Source organism: Podarcis muralis, chromosome 1 (genome assembly GCF_964188315.1).
Source record: "Podarcis muralis chromosome 1, rPodMur119.hap1.1, whole genome shotgun sequence".
In the NCBI taxonomy this organism is placed as follows: Eukaryota; Metazoa; Chordata; class Lepidosauria; order Squamata; family Lacertidae; genus Podarcis; species Podarcis muralis.
The window spans coordinates 95,321,593-95,336,506 of record NC_135655.1 but is presented as its reverse complement, the minus strand read 5'-3'; the positions used below and the strand labels follow the sequence as shown (position 1 = coordinate 95,336,506).

The following is a 14,914-nucleotide window of genomic DNA, read 5'->3' as shown; positions in this document are numbered from 1 at the left end:
ATATTATAAGACAGGTAGTGGTGCTAATCATGTTAAATTTAGACATTTATAATTATTCCAGGGGTCATTTAAAAACTATTCCCAATTTATCCCCTTGTTGCCTCTAGACTTCTGCCTTGATTTCAGCTACAGAAAGCAAAGGGGAGAGGCCTTCGCTTTTTTCATACTGTGCAGGATACAGTTGGCTAAGAAGTGGCTAAGAAGACAAAAATAATATTATAGGTAGACAAGGAAACTGTTCAAAGGATCTGAGGCAAGGACCACAAAAAAGACACCAGATTTCCACCTTGTGTGTTACTCATCTATGTAGAAGACATCCACAATAGCTTTTGTCTGCTTTGCAGTTTCTACTTGGATAACTGACACACAAAAGAGATAGCAGAAGATCTGTTTTTCCCACACTTCTGACAAATACATGAAGGTATTCCTTCACAATGTGTGAAGGGAAGCATATCTCTTTTCTGGATACTAAGCTAAGCTAGTGCCAAATTTTAAAGATCCTGGGTGGGTAGGGGGAGAATCAAGGCAATTAAAACAATTGATATTTAATACAATCAGTACTTGGAGAGTTGTGTTGTCTTTGGAATGAATAAATAGCTGGAAACTCAATGGAAAATTGTTTGGTCCATGATACATTTAAAAAGGAATTTGAGATGGAATGATACCCCATAGATAGGAAATTTCACAGTAGATAGACAGACTTGCCCTTTAATTGTCAATGCCAAAGTTTTCTTTTTAATCTTAAGACAGGGGCTCTCAAACTTTTTTCTCAGAGCCACACTTTCAGAACAAAAAAATTGGCACACCATTTTTAAAAATTGATAATAAGTACATTGGAAAACAAAAAGAAACCTCTAGCAAGTGCTTGACTTATAACAGAAAACACAACTGCTGATTAATATGATCGTGGACTATCCAGAAAGAATAAAACAATGCAGCTACATAAGAACAGGAATCATTCCCAAAATATAATATTGATTGTCCTTGAATCTTCCCACAGCACTTGCCATCCTCTCAAGCTACACCAGTGTGGTGCTTGGATAACCACTGCCTTAAGAGTAGTGTGTACTCTGGTCCAATTCACTTGAATTAACCTGAAGAGGCAGCAGAGGTGTGACCTCTTTTATTGCTGATTACCTACATTTCCACAGGGAAGCTAGTTACCATGCTTGAGAATCACAAGAGAATTTTAATAGGGGATGCTAATGACATTAGGCCTAGTGAGGTGGTGGTGGGTGGAAGCAAAGGTAAAGATTATACACCTGTGTGTGCCCAATGGCCTGTGCTGTCCCTACTCCAGACCACCCTGCTGCCCTCAGGTGTGGTAGGGGATGCTGTCCCATCACCATTGCTGAAGTAAGGTTAAAGTTGCCAGTCCAGTTGGCATCTGTAAATAGAAGAGCCACACCATCTTGTCCTTCTGGGCGGCAAAAGCCTTGGGCCAACAATGCACCTTTTGGTTGGGCTTTTGCCACTTACGAGTATTGCTAATGCATGATATAAGCTACAAGGGATTGAGTTCTCACTTAAATGTCAGTTCTATACTATATATGGCTTCATACACAGTGTGTACAAAAGAATAGAATTAGAAACGTTTTAAGTTTTAAAACAGCCACATCAGAAGAGGTTATGTATTAACTAAAAGGAAATTCGTTTATTGTGCTTGGCCTAAAGCCTCCTTTATTCTCCTGAATTCTTGCTCAATAATCAATGTAACTTGGAATACATGTGTCTGTGTATAACATAAAAAGATGTATATTATTTTTAAAGAAAGCATAGTAAATGTCAATACTGGCCCACGCCAAATCTTTATTGCAATGTGAAATGTGTGCCTCATCCCTGCTAACTCCTTAGGCTACAGTACTGTAAGTCCTATTGAACTAAATGACATTACTGCTGCTGCATCGTGAGTGTTTGGAGTGTAAGGCCTCTCCCTCCTCAGGCCAATTCCATCTGGCCTAGGGGGCGGGGCCCAGGCTCACCTTCGCCACGGCTTTAAGAGGCCTCATTGAGGCCAGGGACATCGCTGCTGCTGCATCGTGAGTGTTTGGAGTGTAAGGCCTCTCCCTCCTCAGGCTAATTCCATCTGGCCCTAGGGGGCGGGGCCCAGGCTCACCTTCGCCACGGCTTTAAGAGGCCTCATTGAGGCCAGGGACATCGCTGCTGCTGCATCGTGAGTGTTTGGAGTGTAAGGCCTCTCCCTCCTCAGGCCAATTCCATCTGGCCTAGGGGGCAGGGCCCAGGCTCACCTTCGCCACGGCTTTAAGAGACCTCATTGAGGCCAGGGACATCACTGCTGCTGCATCGTGAGTGTTTGGAGTGTAAGGCCTCTCCCTCCTCAGGCCAATTCCATCTGGCCTAGGGGGCGGGGCCCAGGCTCACCTTCACCACGGCTTTAAGAGGCCTCATTGAGGCCAGGGACATCGCTGCTGCTGCATCCATAAAAGACTCCAAGGGGCCCGGGACACTGCTGCTGCCGCTCTGCCGGTGAGTCTTGGGGAGGACCGCTCCCCCTGCAAGCCCATTCTCCATCTTGGGCCTGGGGGCGGGCCCCAGACTCCACCTCAGGAGGCCTCGGAACATTGCTGCTGCCGCTTTGCCGTGCGTTTGTGGGGAGGGCTCCTCCCCCTGCAGGCCCACTCTCCATCAGGCCAGGGGGCGGGGCCCACGCTCACCACTGCCACAGCTTTTGAGGACACTAGGGCTGCTGCAGCGGTTGTTTGAAGTGTTTTTACATGTTTTAAACTGTTTTTATTTTTTGATTTGTTGTACCACCATAAGCGGTGGTTTTTATCTATGTATTTTTATTTTGTTTTGGTTTATTTGGGTTGGGGCGGGGTGATTGTGGAGTGGGGTGGGGATTGGTTTGTTCCGTGTAATTGTTTTTGTTTGTTTGCTTTTATATTCTGTAAATGGAGGCGAATATGAGGCTTGGGATTCCTACTGTGGAGGGGCGAGGGAGGTATGGCGGTGGGGGCAGATGTCATAGGCGAAGGGGATCGAGATATGGATATGCTCGTACCCCTTCCAATCTGCGCCCCATCCCGAGAGACGAGGGTAGGGTGAGCAAAGATTACTCACCTCCGTCACTGGTGTTGTGCAATGCCAGGTCTATAGGCAACAAAACCGCCACCCTGCGAGATTTCTTCATCTCGCAGGGGGTCGACCTGGCTTGTGTGACGGAGACCTGGGTGCGCGAAGGGGATACTGTTACTTTACGAGAGATGGCGCCCCCGGGTTTCTCCGTCCTCCACCAGTCGCGGACTGTGGGCCGGGGGGGAGGGGTGGCATTATTAATCCGGGAAGATTGTTCTTTTAGGGCTCTACCATCGCCATCGATCCCCGGCATTGAATGTGTTGGCCTAGTGTGGGGCTCCGAGGTGAGCTTGGCTGTCTGGCTGGTGTACCAGCCACCTAGCACACCAGCAGCCACCCTGTCAGGCCTGCTGGAGGCGGTGGCCGGCTGGGCCTTGGAGTTCCCTAACCTATTGGTATTGGGGGACTTCAACATCCATGCTGATGCCACTCCCTCCTCACAGGCTCTGGACCTGGTGTCTTCCATGGCGACACTAGGGCTCTCCCAGTTTGTTTCGGGCCCCACACATCAAGCAGGCCACACGCTGGATTTGATCTTTGGCGCTGGTATAGATGTGATCATGTGTCCTTCGATGAAGGTGCCATGGTCTGATCACTACGCTCTGAAAGCCAGGATTGACGTTCCACCCCCACCCTGCTTTGGTGGCGAGCCGATTTGGGCTCGCCCGCAGAGGCTGATGGACCCTGATAGATTCCGTCAAGCCTTGCGGGACCTTTCTCCCCCTGGCGACTCATTGACTGAGCTTGTTGAGGGCTGGAATACCCATCTCCTGGCAGCCATCAATGAGATCGCACCTAAGCGCCCTCTGCGACCCCGCAGAAACCGGGCTCCCTGGTTTACCGAGGAGCTCCGGAAAATGAAGCGGGACCTCAGACGGCTAGAGCGAGTATGGCGGCGTGCCCGTGACGGAGCTTCAAGAACATCTTATAGGGTTTTTATGAAAACCTACGAGATGGCTGTGAAGGCCGCTAAGAAGTCCTACTTCTCGGCCTCCATTGCATCCGCTAGCTCTCGCCCGGCACAATTATTTAGTATAATTCGGTCTTTAACGTCCCTCGAAGGACAGCCAAATTTAAATAACAATTTGACACACAGCTGTGAGGCATTTGCGAGCTTTTTTGCGGAGAAGGTCTTGTTGCTCCGCCATGACCTCCCTGCCAATTTGGATACAATAAAGGAACTGGAGGCCCCTCGACTATCCTCGGGTCCAGTATTGGACCACTTCGACTGGATATCCCCAGCCGATGTGGACAGACTCCTCCGAGCTGGAAAGCCCACCACCTGTCCTCTTGACCCGTGCCCGTCTTGGCTGATTAGAGCGTGTCCAGACGAGGTGCGGGCTCTCCTGGGGGATATCATCAATTTGTCCCTTGGCACGGGGACATTCCCAGGGGAACTGAAGGAGGCAGTGGTGCGCCCGCTCTTAAAGAAAACATCATTAGATCCTTTAGATCTATCCAATTACCGCCCGGTTTCGAATCTTCCGTTCCTGGGTAAGGTGATTGAGAGAGCGGTTGCTGAACAGCTTGGTGGGTTTCTGGATGAAACATCGGCTCTGGATCCATTCCAGTCCGGCTTCCGCACTGGTCATGGGACCGAGACGGCTCTGGTTGCCCTAACAGATGATCTTCGTAGACAGCTGGAACGAGGCGGGTCGGGGCTGCTGATTCTTCTAGACTTGTCAGCAGCTTTTGACATGGTCGATCACGAACTTCTGGACCACCGCCTTGCCAACGTGGGGATCCAGGGCACAGTCCTTCAATGGCTGCGCTCGTTTCTCTCTGGTCGGGGACAGAGGGTGGCGCTTGGGGGGGAATTGTCATCGCGCCACTCCTTGGTGTGTGGAGTGCCTCAGGGTGCGATTCTCTCCCCGATGCTTTTTAACATCTTTATGCGCCCCCTTGCCCAGCTTGTCCGGAGTTTTGGGCTGGGCTGCCATCAGTATGCTGATGACACCCAACTCTATCTGCTGATGGATGGCCATCCTGACTCGGCCCCAGACACACTGATCAGATGCTTGGAAGCTGTGGCTGGATGGTTACGTGGGAGCCGGTTGAAGTTAAATCCTTCGAAGACAGAGGTCCTCTGGCTGGGACGGGATGATACGGGAATGAGGGGGCAACTCCCATCTCTTGCGGGGGTGCAATTAGTGCCAGCACCGTCCGTTAAGAGTTTGGGTGTAATCTTCGATACCTCCCTCTCCATGGAGGTGCAGATTGCAGCTATTACAAAGGCGGCATTTTTTCATCTCCGCCAAGCTAAGCAGTTGGCTCCTTACCTCTCTCGCCCTGACCTAGCTACTGTGATCCACGCGACGGTCACCTCCAGACTGGATTATTGTAACTCGCTCTACGTGGGGCTGCCCTTGAGACTGACCCAAAAACTCCAGCGGGTGCAGAATGCCGCAGCGAGACTCCTTACGGGGTCTTCGCTTAGAGATCACATTCATCCGGTGCTATACCAGTTGCACTGGCTCCCGGTGGAGTACAGGATCAGGTTTAAGGTGCTGGTTTTAACCTTCAAAGCCCTATACGGCCTAGGGCCCTCGTACCTACGGGACCGCCTCTCCTGGTATGCCCCACAGAGGAACTTACGGTCTTCAAACAAAAACACCTTGAAGGTCCCAGGCCACAGAGAGGTTAGGCTGGCCTCAACTAGAGCCAGGGCCTTTTCGGCTGCGGCTCCAACCTGGTGGAATGCTCTGTCACAAGAGACAAGGGCCCTGCAGGACTTGACATCTTTCCGTAGGGCCTGCAAGACAGAGTTGTTCCGCCAGGCATTTGGTTAGGGCGCAGCCTGACTCCCTCCTTTGGCAACCTTTACAAAACTTTATGGCTGCCATTAATCTTGATTTTAATTAATTTTTATAATGTTTTTATAATGTCGCACTATTTGGTGTTGTTAGCCGCCCTGAGCCCGGCTTCGGCTGGGGAGGGCGGGATATAAATAAAATTTATTATTATTATTATTATTATTATTACTTCTGAGTAGACATGTATTCGATTGAGCTGTTAGTTTTATTCACTTAAAAGTTTGGGCTTTTTGCCAAATTGTCCTTGTGACTAAGTAAGCTTTTCCTTTATCCTCCCACATGAACACAGTCTCATTTTTAAACTTCTCCTCAGAGCTTACCCACTCTGTCTCACTGTTCTCTTTCCCATTTTACTGCAATGCCTAGTGTCTCTGTTGACCTTTCCACTTTATCTAGACTCTGAGCAGGACCAGTAGTGTTGGCATGAAGCTGGCAAATCATTTATTTTCTCAAAGAAAACCCTTCAGAGGTGAGCATAAGGCTCCATATTTGACCTACAAACTCAGCTGTGAATGAGGCAAAGCAGTCTCTAGTTGATTCCTAAGATGTTTTTGAAACAATTTTAACATAATTAGCAATGTTTTGTCACAAAACGTCCAGTCCTATGTCTCACTGTGACTTCTCTGCTAGTGTACAAATTCGTAAAATGTGGGTGACTAAGTCATAGTTGTTTACATTATACAACAGAAGTTTGGTGAAAAATAGGAAGGGGGCATGATAGGCCCTAGTACACAGGGGACTTTCTTCCAGTGGTAATATGGGAAAACCATGATCTGATCTCTCAAATTCTTTTTCTCCTCTTAAAAGCAGGTGCAGGAGGGGTGAATTTGGATCAGGGTTGTAATGATGTGGGAAAGCAGTTAACCCCTTCCCCCTCCATCTTTTCCATGATTTGAAATACCACTTCAGCTATCCCACAACTCCTTCACATTGTGCCCCATACCAATTTCAAGGGTAGTATTTCAAGTGGGGAAATGGTGCCAAGGGAAAGATTTAAACCCCTGCCCTCCAGCACCGCAAACCCAATCCAAAATCCCCCTCTCCAAACAGTTTTTAAGCAAAGGTAAGGAGGTTGGAAGGTCCAGTGATGGGTGTGTATTTAGATAAGTCTTACTCAGAGCAGACCCACTGAAATTAATGTACCTAAGCTAGTCATGTTGGCATCTGTCAGTCTTGGGAGACAATGGAAAAGTGTGCTTTGATGGGTAAAGTCAAACCATTGGAGAGTTACAGCACCTGCTCTGGCTGTAGATACCGATACAGGAGAAACATGTTTTATTGCAGGTAAGCAGATAAAAGTGTCCAGTTCTGCTGCTGCTGATGCACTATTGCGTTTCTTCTCTCCGCACTCTTCCCAATGGCCATTCCTCCTCTGGCCACTGCTGTGGATACATGACCTGTCTGTCTGTCTGTCTCCAGGCACTGTGATTCATATCTATTAATTTCAGTGGTCTACTCTTGAGTAGGACTAGCAGTGAATACCACACTTGGGGCAGGATTCAACTCATGAGTCCTGTCAACAGAAATCCTGCACAAGGACTTCCATTGATAATATGAGGCTTTCCCCTGCTCCATGCCCCCCAGATTGTCTCAGGGGTGAAGGGACTCTCCCCCCATCCCCAGCAAAAAGAGGAGAAATTTTCAGAACACTCATGTGTAAGCTTTATAAGATATTTGGAAAACACATTAAATACATTGAAAATAGTGAGTCCAGGCAAAGAATCAGACTTCCTGGAGCTACTTCTAACTTAATAGTCCAATGATCCTGATAAGTAATAAGGTGGTTTTACTACACATAAAATGCAGATATGATTGGGTTGCCATACGTCTGGGAAATCCCAGACATGTCCTTTCTTGGGGGGCCCATATGCCCTCCTGGGGGGATTTCTGCAGTTTTAAGCAAATGTCTGGGATTTTTTTGGGGGGGGGAGGGGTTAAAAAAACATGTGTGTGCATGGGCGCCTTGGGTTCAGGCTACCACTGTCTCAGATGACCTGGGATCTGTTTCTGGCTCTGGCGTGGGTGGCTTTGGCTCTGTTTCAGGCACAGACAGCTCAGGCTCAGGCCAGGGGCACAAAAAACAAGCTCAACAACTTTTACATCTAGAAGTAAGGAACCCTACAGTAGAATGTTGAGACAGAGTGTGTGGGAAAATGACTATGTATATGGGCTCAACACCTACTGAAGAACTGAAGAACAGATGCTTTTAAAAAATAAGTTTTAAAATAACCTACCTCACAGGGTTGCTGTGGGGTTTGGATAAGGAAGGGGAGAACTATGTAAGCTATACAAGATGATAGATAGATAGATAGATAGATAGATAGATAGATAGATAGATAGATAGATAGATAGATGTTACATTATAAAAGAAGGTAAATATATAGAGTGAAATCATATTGAATGAAAAATTTTCATGGAAAACAAATTTAGGGTTGTATGTATCCCTCAAACAGCTATATCATTTTTGCTGGAACAAGGGTGGTGTCAGGTAACAGAGACTAAATAATGGAATGGAATATGAACAGTGAAATAAGCCCCCAATTAATATCTAGTGGTATTTAAGTCTTTAATTGGCCTTGAACTGAAGCCAGTTAGCGATGACCAATGTAGAATATGAACTAAAGGACTGCATATTTAGAAAGATTTCCTCTAGCAGGGGTGAAAGGGTGAGTGAACAATATAGCTGACAGTTGTATTTATAATTATTTTATCTGCTTTTCTTAGGAACAGTGGTTATGCAACATTTTTATAAAAAAAAATAACAACCTGCCTCACTATAGCCTCTCCAGATTGCACTCCTGTTAGTACTTCAGATGCTTTTGTAGAGAAAACTCTTTCTGTTTTCCTATAAATGTATTTGTAGTCCTTGTCCCTCTTCAAGCAGAGGCACTGAATATGAGCCATAAAGGCTGTGCTCAGTGAGGGTCCTCACACATAGCAGTGGTGGGTGATTTGAAGATGAGTGAGTGTTTCTGCCAATAGATCTAAACTGGTCACTCACTAACAGCTTGTCACTATGCAAGGAAATAGTCTTAGTGGAACATGTGCTTGATAGTTCCACTTTCTTCTTGGAGTTTGGACAAAATGCTTAACACAATGTCTCTGGAAACTGTACAGTATCTGTAGCAATTTGTACATTCTGTGATTTCACCGCAATGCAGAAAAATGACAGAAAGTAGTAATGCGAGTGAATATGAACCTTACCCCAAAATTCTCAATAATCCTTTCCAAGCAATTGTGTGTAGGTTTACAACCTATATAGCATTTGTTTGTTGAATGTGCATTCCTTATTTCTTGTTGCTCAAGACAGCTATAAACAATAGTGCAAGTGCAAAACAGCGTAACATTAGGCTTGAGTTTTATCTTCTAAACTGAACTCACCTTATCTTCCAGACCCCCAGCTAGATGTGAAAAGTGGAATGTTGTATACAAATTTAGATGGCTCTGTGTATTTCTGAATAAAATACAAGTAAAAAAAAAACTCAAAAAGAAAAGCAAGCAAGACAAGTTAACATCATTGAAAACAACCAGTTAAACCCAATTTTAACATTTTTACAAGCCAGCTTATTAAGCAAAAGCCTGTCCAAATAAAAAAATGTTTTTGCCTGCTGGTGGAAGATCACCAGTCTAGGCTAGCCTAGCCTCTCCAGGGATTAGATGGTGGGACTCACCCCTTGGCCCTTTTGTAGTTACTAGCAGAAGCAAAATACATGGTGTAACTTGAGCACAGTACTCAAATTTGTTTGTTTTGCATTTTTTTCCAGGCTGCGCAATTCAGTAATTATTTATGCAGAATTTGATGTGAAATTTTTAATTTTTGTTAAATATAGAATTCACACAGCCCTGACTATATGACTGGCAAGAGAATATATATTACCAGGTTTGGAATCTTTTGAAGTTATCCAGCCAAGAGCCATGTTTACATAAATTGCAAAACTTATTGTATTTGCAATTAAAACAGACCAGGCTTAGCACTGACATAAAAACCTTAGTAATTAGTATACAGATTAATATGGGGAAATAACACCAGTTTAGCACTCCTTCCAAGCAAAACTGAAAGAATTGAGTATGTAATCGAACAGCATGTGAATTTTAATGCACAAAATCCTTTGAGTCCCTACCTCCCCGATGCAATTATTTTCTATTCACATTAATTGTTCCTAACAGATGACATTAATGACTTTGAGTTTAAATGTGTGCAAGGGAGGGCTTTGCAAGATCAATGTTGTTTGAAGTAGAGTCACTTTTATAATCATTTACCCGAGCTATAGCAACTGCTAAATAAAATAAAGTTAACCTGTTGATTGCTCAGTAAATGTTTAATATCATGCCTTATTATATTAGGCATCAGTGGCTATAGAAAAATGCATTTTATTCCTATGAATGCATCATCGTTATGTACAAAGCTGTGATAAGTAATCAAACATTGTAAGCTAAAAATGCCCTTACTTGTTCGTGCATTACCAACTCCATTTTATACTGTTAAGTTCTGGACTCAATGAACAGAGAAATTAGGACAAAGCTCTTTTACCTTAGGGTCTGTTTTCCCCTTGAATTTAACTGCAGCGGTTGGGATTTTCAAAATCGCTGATCTTCTGCATGCTTGTCAAATGGTTATGCTTTGGTCATTCTGTTATTTTCCCCCAGAAGCTTCATTCGCGCATCTTAGATCTGTCGTCTGGGGATTTCCTTTTAGAGGTAGAGAAGAACAGAAGTTTGATACCGCTGCAAAGTGCTGATGTTCAGGTTCATGTGAGTTTTCTTGAATTTGATTTCTTCATTTAGCACATTCTTATCTCTCCATGAAGTATGATTTAATGGAGGGGAGAGAGAGCAGGAACAAATAACACTCATCCTTGAACCTAAAACAGAGTGGAAGTAGAGATAACAGCATTTTCTTCTCTTCTCTGAAGTTCACTATAATTTCCCAGGCTATATAGGAAATAAAAAAGTGCCCTCTTTGCAAAAAGGCATAAATCTTGGCAGTGTCCCCAAGATACCTTTTTGGGGTATTGATTACATCTCAAAGTTTCTGAGAAATGGTCAAGGAGCTTTTTATTAAAGCCGGTGCACTGTATCATTCATCCTTGTTTTATGATATATTATGTATGAACTGTTAAAAATTCATGGGCTCTGGAAAAAAACACCACCTTTTCAGATGGGCTTAGTTTTTGTGCTTATTTGGCAAAACTTTAACTAGTATGCCTTTCATTTTCATTGAAAAAGAAAAATGTAACTCAAAAACAAAAGTTGCATATAGGCAGAATTAACGCAAATGAGAATGGAAGCATTCATTTTATGTTTAAATATAAAAATTCAACAAAAATGCAATTTGCTGAAGTACGATAAAGTGTTTCTAAATGGGGTGGGATGGGGAGAGAAGCAATTGTTCCAAAAGTTCAGAAAGATGTTAATGACCTACCATGCAATATGTAATTTAGACTTCAGGTTAGATTATTCTAACTACCCAGTTTCATCTTGGCAATAGCTTGATTTAGACAATTGTCTTTTCTTCCTACTAACAATTATGTGTTTAAAATATAATCCCGCGCCAGCTTTTGTACTCTGATTTTATTAAAGTTGATGGTTTAAAACCCATGATTAGGGGAGGGGGAGTGCACTCATGAAAAGCAAATTAATAAACCAATGAACAAGTTAAATATATGTAATTAATGCCCCACAAGGGTGATCTTTGAGATCTTTTAAAGGAAATGTAAGAAAATGATTAGGATGCTGTTAGGAGGAAAATTCAGCCTCTGTAAAAAAAAAAAAAAAAAAAAAAAAAAGCTGCTGCCATTTTAAATCTGCAATTTAAGAAGAGATCCACAGTTGCATGGAATATTGTTCCAATGTTCCGGACTTGTCTTTAATGTGTGTGTATTATATTATCTTGCTTAGTCATTCTCTTTCTTTTCCTGAGATAAGAAAAGCTAGGTACTGTTTTGTATCCCATCTGTTATATATCTATTCTATGTCTATAGAAAGGATGAAAATATCCCCTCTACTAGAAGAATCTGGGGGAGGTCATAAAGAGAAGTTGGGATCCAGTATTCATCTTCTCTAAACAATGCATGTTGCATGCATAGATGCATTTCATGCATGCACATCGAGACCTCAATTTAAAAATAAGAGTTATCTGGTACCATAATCCTTTCCATTTTTATCCACAAGCAAATCCTTCTGTGTTCTATGGGTCTTTTTCTCACACAAATGTGGATAGGATTTCAGCCCAGCTCCTCCCATAATTGAGTGAAGAAATATTCTCTCGTTGATAGTTTGCATGACATTGGAGACCTTGTCAGATTGGACTGGACTCTACATGACTTCTGTCTTCATGTTCTGCTCACTATCCCTGCAGGTTGAATGTTCCACTGAAGCAGATATATGCCTTCAAACAGAAAGTCAGGGGGAAAGGTTCGAGCCTAACCTCCTTCCTGATATCTAGTTTTTCATATTTAGAAAATATTTTTTTATGGAAAAGCATTCAGCCATGTGATAACATCTCTGATTTAAAGTCTGAAGTACTGCAATCCAGAAATACTGCTTGTGGGAACTGGGCTCATTACTTATCAATTCCTAACTCAACCAGTATTTTTGTGATTTGCCAAGATGTGGTCAGTTGTGATCTTAGAACGATTCTGAAAGTGTGTTGGAGCATTCAGATGCCACCCTTAGAAAGCCCATCTCGGACCACGTAGTCTGTGATGGTTATTGACTGGTTGATTGCTAATATGCCATTTCTTCAGAATGTGATTGAAGAGGCTGTGGCAGAGCAACTGCAGACAATCTTGAATGGCACTGGTTATCTAGATCCATTACAGTCAAGTTTAGACCTGGTTTTGAGACTGAATTTGCCTTAGCCACAGTGATCAGGACAAGGGAAAAGCTTTTGATACCATTGACCATAGTGTTCTCCTAGACCAGTTCTGTGGGATGACAGTCAGGCACAGTTTGTGGTGGTTCTGATCCTTCCTGCAGGTTTGGCTCCAGAGAGTAGCATTGGGAAAATGCTCCTCAGCCCCTTGGCATCTATGTTATGGGATGCTGCAGAGCACTATTTTTCCCTCAGTGCTTTTTATCATCTATATGAAGCCGTTGAGAATGTCATCAGAGAATCTGGAGCATGCTGATAACACACAGCTTTATTTCTCCATAACATCTGAATCAGGAGTGGTTGTGCAGGCTCTAGACCATTGTCTGGCTACAGTGGTGAGCTAAATGAGCATCAATAAACTGACTTTAAACCCTTGATAAGACAGAGGCTGACCATTGTAGCCTTTAGGTCAAGTGTCACTGTCATCACCCATGCATATTTCCTCCATTGCTCAATAGGCATGGAATGGAGAAGCCAATTGCATGCAAAACCTACAATCCTGAGGACTTCATGTCCAACATTTTCCCACAGTTGCCTATGAAGATTGAGATTCATATTTACATACAAGGCATCTTGAGTATTTTAGTCCATGACAAACCTGAGTGATTTTTCAGGATTGTGAGCATGCACCCCATCAACTCAGAATGGCACCTCTAAGGGAAGAGAAAGAAAAACATTTTAATGAAGAAGGGAATCCTAATTGTGCAGAAGATCCATTTGGGACTCTGGATTTAGGTTGTTTGTGTCTCCTCTTAATGGGATAGAGAAGTATAAGCATCCACCTCCACAGCTTTCAGTTCTTGTTGTTGAGAAAAACTGGTTTTGAGATTAATGAAATTTGTTGCAAAATGTCAAGGAAATGTAGTCTTGTTGTTATTGATAACTTATGCAATGCCTCTGCATAAGTTGAAATAATTTCATAGCCGCATATTCATGAAGATTCTGAACTTTCAATAATATTTTGCCATATTAGGAAGCAGAAGATTTGCCTGGAAAGAAATTAAATGCTTCCACAAACTCCAGCAAAGGTTTAATGTTTTTACTAAAGCGCCACTCTCTTTCTTCATTATTCTCTTCCTTGAAGCTGGTATTTAGTCACAGCAGCTGAGATTGCATTTGGAGAGGGCCGATAACTACACAAGTACTAAAGGCAGCCATAAAGTGTCAATAAATAGCATAAGCAGGAGGCTTCAGCTGTCGGACGGTGACACAAAGATGGATTGTCCTGCATCAGAGACTTTCTTAGACAAAGCTTTGAACTAGATAGGAAACCAAAATTAGACTGTAATGGAGAGATTCCATTCTCCGTGGACATTCTGGTTGGGACACTAAATTAATTTACCTTGTCCACTTTGTAGGGCCTCATCTGTTACGTTGTGGGGATATAATGCACTTGTCAAGATGTTCTTGTACTGGCTTAACTTTGTTTCCAGTATCTTTCTGGAGCACATTGCTAATAAACACAGCATATTTCAAACAGACTGTCATTGAAAGGCCAGCTTGAATACTAGGATGTGCATGTATTTTAATAATAATAATAATAATAATAATAATAATAATAATAATAATAATAATAATAATAACTGGCAAGTTTCTAGATATTTTAATCTCATAATAGGTAAGAAATATGAGCACTGTGGTTTTAATATTCATTCAATAATTATTTATATCAGCATGAACAGCAAATGTGGGCTTCTGTTTTGTTTTCTTATATGAATATGGTATGGAATTTTTTAACCCATAAAACAAAGTAATCTCTCTCTTTTTCTTGTTTTAGGAATGTCAGCAGACTATCAGATCTGGAGTACCTGCCTTGAAGTGCCAGAGCCAGTTAAATATGACAGGGCCTCACCGAGTTTATCCTCGAAGCAGCTGCAGCAGCAGTGAGCTCTCTCTGTCAAGTGCCTGCAGTGAATATTCCAGTGGCTCCTCCTACACTTGGAATGATGGGAAGGCCTGCAGTAAAAGGGTAATGAAATAGGTTCATTTATTGTCATTGTCATCATCAAGTTTATTTATGTGACACTTTTCCAAATAACAGTTCAAAGCAGCTCACAACATCAGCAAATAAACTATCAAAAACACACTTCATAAATATATATTTACATTCACAGTTGCAAATAGGCATCTG

At 43.1% G+C, this 14,914-nt stretch overlaps 1 protein-coding gene across 9 annotated transcripts in view; it reads left to right on the top strand.

Moving 5' to 3' along the window:
- Window positions 1-14,914, top strand: part of NCKAP5 (NCK associated protein 5) — a 604,332-nt gene that overhangs the window by 497,268 nt on the left and 92,150 nt on the right. For 7 of the 9 annotated variants that reach the window (XM_028744493.2, XM_028744515.2, XM_028744522.2 and 4 more), the window contains 2 exons: window positions 10,557-10,661; window positions 14,561-14,752. In XM_028744493.2, coding sequence (XP_028600326.2) covers window positions 10,557-10,661; window positions 14,561-14,752 — 297 coding nt within the window. The remainder of the gene's footprint in view (window positions 1-10,556; window positions 10,662-14,560; window positions 14,753-14,914) is intronic. The other 2 variants (XM_077935485.1, XM_077935496.1) reach the window with 2 other exon arrangements.